The following is a 6,000-nucleotide window of genomic DNA, read 5'->3' as shown; positions in this document are numbered from 1 at the left end:
TCGGGCTAAAAACGCCATAATATACTGTCGTTTTTTTTCGGGCTAAAAACACCTTACTATACATGGTCGTTTTTTTCGGCTAAAAATGCCATACGATACTATGTCGTTTTTTTTTTCCGGCTAAAAGCGCCTTACTATACTGTCGTTTTTTTCGAGCTAAAAACGCCATAATATACTATGTCGTTTTTTTCGGGCTAAAAACGCCATAATATACTATGTCGCTTTTTTTCGGGCTAAAAACACCTTACTATACATGGTCGTTTTTTTCGGCTAAAAATGCCATACGATACTATGTAGTTTTTTTTCTTCGGCTAAACACGCCATACTATACTATGTCGTTTTTATAGTCCTTACTACACTATGCATTATTTTTCGGGCTAAAAACGCCTTACTATACATGGTCGTTTTTTTCAGGCTAAAAACGCCGTACTATACATGGTCGTTTTTTTCGGAGAAAAATGCCATAATATACATGGTGGGTTTTTTTCGTCTAAAAACGCCTTACTATACATGGTCGTTTTATTTAGCTAAAAACGCCTTACTATACAAGGTCTTTTTTTGGGCTAAAAACACCTTACTATACATGGTCGGTTTTTTCGGCTAAAAACGCCATACTATATACTATGTCGTTTTTACTATTAATATTATTAATTTGAAGGGTGGGGAAAATGAACACCACAGGTTAATTGTTAAGGATTTTTATTGACTTTAGAAGCTTTTCCTGAAAATTAAGGACAATTAACATACTTTTACAAGTTTTTATGAACTGTAAGGACCCGTGGGAACCCTGCCTAATTAGTTTTAAATCTCTACGCTGTAACCCTAACTATACTTCAAAACCCTAATGGAACTTTGAAGCAGTCGCCCTCGTTTAATCTCTAATTTGAAGCTTAACCCTACCTGAAAACTTTACTTTTGCTTTGGATGCCCAGGGCCACAATAAGGCAATAATAAGGTCAACACCGACACATCATTGTCATTGACATAATTTATTTCCAGTGTTTCCGGAGTCTGTGCACTCGTCTCCCAATCAGGAGGAAGGCAACATTTGTACGGTCCACATCGATTTTTGCGCTCCCTCGCTGGCTGTACCAAAACTGTCCACACACACATTCTTGCAAGGCGCCATCAATCAGGGACGTGCGGTCAGGAGGCTACATTTCTTCTCGATTTTACCTCTGTGTTCTGTGCTTTACATTCCTTTGCTTTTTCAATGGATTGACGTCCATGAATTCATCATTAAAACATTTCCTGTTCAAACACGAGAAAGATGAAGTGCGGCACAAAGCAGCCAAGCTTCACATCAGATTTCGCAATCCGCCCAAAAGAGCAGAAATAGTTCAGCAGCACCCTCTCCTGGTAAAATTACCAAATGACTGCGCTCTGATTTTCCAGTCAGGCTAATCAGATGGGAAGGGCTGGATGCCGAATTAGTCATGGTGATAGTCATGGCATAAAAGTGCAGATTAAAGCCACAACTGTACAGCTCACAAACGGCGTGGAGTGACGCTTCTCATTTTTTGTCCGAATAGCATTTGATCGAGATGGTGCCGATTTACTCCACCTTGCGCTCGCAATTTTTTATTTTGCCCGCCCTTTAAAAAAGCTCAATAGTTTTGCTTTACATTCAGACTTGATACTGATCAAGAAAGCTTCTCTACTGGAAAAAAATTCAACATAGACTTTTAAAGCTCAAAGAGGAAAATGAGGACTTTGACAGGGAAGCAACAAAAATAGAGGAGAGATTTTTAAATTGAATTTGGCCGAAAATAAGATCAGGCTAATAGAACTGAATTAATATTTTTGCTTTTCTTTTGTTCAACCGTGTGTTAAAAATATTTAAAATATACTATACTAGTCAATCATCTCTCTAAAAAGCAAGGGTGTCCAAATCCAATCCACGAGGACTCCTACCCAGAATGTTTCAATGTCTTCCTCCTCCAAGACAACTCATTCAGATGATCCGTATCATCATCAGGCTTCTGAAGTTCCATGCTGATGAGCTGATCACTCAGATGTGTTGGAGGAGGGAGACATACGCCTCAAACAGGCTGGATAAGGCGCCGCAAAGGCACCAGATTGGGGCACCACGTGAAACTACTCGAACCAAGCTTCTTTTTGGCCAAACACACGTGGAAAGAAGAGAATGCTGATTTAATGATTGTTTTGGTTAATCTTTTTTTAACATTTTAATTACACCACTCTGTTTGGCTCATCAAGTTGTCAAAATTCAGTAGCCATGAACCTCACCGCACGTCACTGATCCACATCATCATCATCATTCTGCAATGCCTGCGATGGAGAGGTCAAGTAAAGCAGATCAAACTTGGCGTCTGCATGGACATTTAAGTTAATTATTTTACAGTGAATATTCAACATTCAAGTTGTTAAAAATAAAACGGAGAGAAAAAAATAACTGTGAAAACCAAGTAGAAAATGTGTTAAGACCAGAGTGGAATGCCACAGGAATGGAAGCTCAGCATTATTCTTAAGAGAGAACCTGTAGAACGACAGTCAACAATAAAAACAAAATGTCATTCACAGTACTGTACTGTTGAACAAGACAATATGGCACCCGAAACATTTCATTATCAGGCACTTCCTATTGTGAAGATTTTTTTTGCACAATTTCATGACCCATTTTTCTGCTCCCAACTTGTTTTTTTTTTTTGTTTCAATCCATTTTGTTCACTGCTCTCCAGAACCATGATGAAGGGTATTATTTTCCATGTGCATTTAGTAAGCCCACACTCTTGTGGTCAGCGTTGTACCTTTGGAAAAGCCTCGTCGGCAGTCCTTGCGCAGGTCGTACCCCAAAAAATGCGATTCAAGTACACACGGAGCAGATTTGTACATCATTTTAGCATCAACACAAGAGGCTAAAGCTTTTCGTCGGCGTCGACGGCGAGCACGTCTGTACATTCTTCATTGGTAACTGGTTCACATATTCTTGGAACTTTTCTTTGCACAAAAATAGGTCATCTGCAAAAACTAGAACTCGAGACCGTTGCTCAAATCCACCCAACTAAGCGTTCATTCGTGTGTCACTGTGCTTCACAGCCCGGAAGGGCCTCGTCAGTCTTTAGCAGAACAAATCTCACTTCGTCCCCACATCAGTTCTCTTTAAAAAAATAGATTTATGAACCGTATTTGTTCCATGCCTTAACAACAAGTAAGGTCCAGAGGCGACCGCTCACGCATACTTCACATGACAAAATGTGTACGACATGCTCACATACCAACATCACACAGACTTGAACAAAAAAAAGAACTCCTCCAGGCACACGCAGACTCACAGGTACTGATAAAAGCGCGAGTGCACCACCTGGGAACTCGCCAGTTTGTGCGGATGCGCCGTAGCCGACAAACTCAGACTTTTTGGATGCGGCGTGTCGCCGTTCAAAGCCTCGGCCGTGCGGCGCGAGAGGTCCGAGGACGGCGGCGCTTCGAGGCCGAGAGGATTGCCGCCGCCGCACGGCGCGCCCTGCTGCTCGGCCGGGTCCAGGCTCACCTCGGGATTGCTGGTGCGGTGGCGTTCGCGCGCAATCCAGTCGCCGATGGAGAAGTCCTGGGAGCTGCATTTGGGTCTCAGGCGGTCCACAGCCGACAGTTCGGAGGGCGAGCCCGAGCAGAGGGCCTCCTGCGGCCAGTCTCCCAGAACCGACAGCTCAGCAAAGTCCCGCTGGCCGCCCATGGTGTGTCTGCGCCGGATGTTCTTCTTCTTACTGCGGCCCTCGGCGTTCCGCTGGCTGCCCACGCCGAACATGTCGTCCACCGACACGCGCAGACGCACTTTCAGCCGGTCCGTGATCTTCAGCTTCCACGCCGGCTCCGCCTTGTCCAGCTCGCCGCGGGACGACGAGCCGACACTGCCGGTGGAGCGACCTTTGCCGGAAAGCTGCCTGTTTGAATCCTTGTCGCTGCGGGAGCCGTCCAGCGACGACTCGCTGTCAGTCTTCTGCCGGGCGGCTTTCTTTCGGGACAGCGTGTCGCAGTCGATGAGCCTGTGGGAGGCCAGCGGTCGCGGGGCATCGCACGGCTCACGCTGCGCGACTGCCGCGTCTCTGGCCACGGCGAAGACGGAAACGTCGCTCTCGCTGTCCGTCTCTGCGGGCCTGCCCTCGCTGAAGAGCTCGCTGCGCTCGTCGTCGGCATCGTCGTCCCCTCCCCGGCTCTCCGCCACCGAGCGCACTTCCGGACTCAGCGTGTTGAGCTCGCCGCCGGTCATGAAGGTCATGGATGACGTGGTGGAGTAGTCGGAGGTGATGGAGCACACTTCCGCTCCGGGCCCGCTGGCGCCGGCGTCGTGTCCCGGCGCCACCGTCCTGCAGCGTCTCGGTCTTGGTACAGAGGCCCGGGAGCTGGTGCTGTTCATCGTACCGAGGTCGGAGACCGTGTCCTCGTAGTTGGAGGGCGGGTCCGATGCCGCCGCGTGGCAGTTCAGGCTCGGAGAATGAGAGGGCGACGTGTACGGGGAGCCGGCGCCGCGTGAGGCGGGTTCGAGTTCGGTCGGCGCTTCGGTGCCGACGATTTTGTCCAGCCGTTGCTCAGAGCCGTTCCTCAGCTGCTGCTTCTCGCTGGCGCCGTCCTCCTCCTCAGTGCGACTCTCTGGAGACCAGGGAGGCTGCTGCTGGCCCTCCCCCAGGATCTCCTTCCTGGGGAAAGCGTCCAGGTCGTCATCCGAGCTGCTGGGCTGCGTTTTGTCTTTGGGCTTCTTGCGCTTGCGGCTGACGAAGAAGGAGGAGCGCAGCATCTCTTTGCTACACTGATCCTTCCCGGATGCCCAGAGGCTCTACGGAAAAGACAACAAACCGCACCGTCAGGTTGCTGCGCCGGCGCGGGGGAATCCACGACTTGCGAGGAAGGAAACAAAATGAGAACATCACCTTTGATTTGGAGGAGTCAGTACATGCTGAATCTGTATCGAAGAGGAGAGAGTCATTAGTAGTTTGCCACCTGTGAGTGGCCTTGTGAAAGCATGTCGATTAGATCAAGAGGATGAGGAAAAGAGGAGCAGGATTGATGGCTTGCCGATATCATCGCAGACAGACGCGAGCTTTCGGGGGAGCAGCCGGATGGAAGCACGGTGACACACTTGACAAGGACAAGTAACCACACGAAGTAAGCGCTTGGTAGACATATTAAAAAAAAAAAAAAAAAGAGGAGCCGGCCGAAAACTAAGCCTGAAATGACGGATGCGCGCAGAGAGAGAAAGTGGGGAGATGACGCCCCCCCCCCCCCCCTCACCCCCGCCGGCTGCTCAAACAAAGACGAACACAAGCGGCTCATGCTCGGGTCACGATGGAGGTGGCGACGGCACAGCACGGACACAAACGTCAGTTACGGAGCATCACGTGTCGCCCGCCATCAAACAGCTGTAACCCCCCCCCCTCCCCCAAGTCAAAAGGCATCGCAGAGGGGAGGGCGTGATGCGCTCGCACTGACTTACGACATTTGAGAGGGGCCTGAGCTGAACAGATCAGTGAGTTTGTGTCACTGGCAACTTTTCCCATTAGGTCTGCGTCCAAACGACACGACTTTGTGTACTCTTCCTTTAACATGAACTGCTATTTCAATACAACTTAAAGAAAAAAAAACATATTCAAAAAGAGAAGATAAGTCCTCTGAAAAAATACCACCACACTGTAAAAACAGTGACAGAAACAGAAACGGAAAACATAGAACTCGTCTTCTTTTGGGCTGAAACAGTCATTCAAGTAGTAACAACTATAACACTTATTGAAATTTGTGGTAATAAAGTTAGTTTGCACCACAAAGGAAACAAGCTCTTTGCTCCAAAAAGATTTGCTGAGCTGTTTTGACTTCAATCTTGAAGTCTGGGGACAGTCCAAATGACAATTGGTTCTGCAAACTCTTATTTGAGAGTTGTGAAAAGCGGGAAAGACCATTTTCGCAACAGCAAAACTTCAAATATTTCGTCGGGTTGCCCAATTTAGAATTTCATCCAAGAAAGCTGCCTTGAAATTTTGAGTTCACTTT

The 6,000-nt window shown here is 47.8% G+C and overlaps 1 protein-coding gene across 3 annotated transcripts in view; it reads right to left on the bottom strand.

Moving 5' to 3' along the window:
• Positions 1 to 973: 973 nt before the first annotated feature.
• The window catches only part of arhgap21b (Rho GTPase activating protein 21b), a 28,837-nt gene continuing 23,810 nt past the window's right edge, over positions 974 to 6,000 (bottom strand). For all 3 annotated transcript variants that reach the window (XM_052088619.1, XM_052088620.1, XM_052088621.1), the window contains 2 exons: positions 4,887 to 4,918; positions 974 to 4,792 (listed from right to left, as the gene is read on the bottom strand). In XM_052088619.1, coding sequence (XP_051944579.1) covers positions 3,293 to 4,792; positions 4,887 to 4,918 — 1,532 coding nt within the window. In that variant the 3' untranslated portion in view covers positions 974 to 3,292. The remainder of the gene's footprint in view (positions 4,793 to 4,886; positions 4,919 to 6,000) is intronic.

This window comes from Hippocampus zosterae, chromosome 15 (assembly GCF_025434085.1).
Source record: "Hippocampus zosterae strain Florida chromosome 15, ASM2543408v3, whole genome shotgun sequence".
Classification (NCBI taxonomy): Eukaryota; Metazoa; Chordata; class Actinopteri; order Syngnathiformes; family Syngnathidae; genus Hippocampus; species Hippocampus zosterae.
The sequence above is the reverse complement of the archived record's forward strand: the minus strand, read 5'-3'. Positions and strand labels throughout refer to the sequence as shown.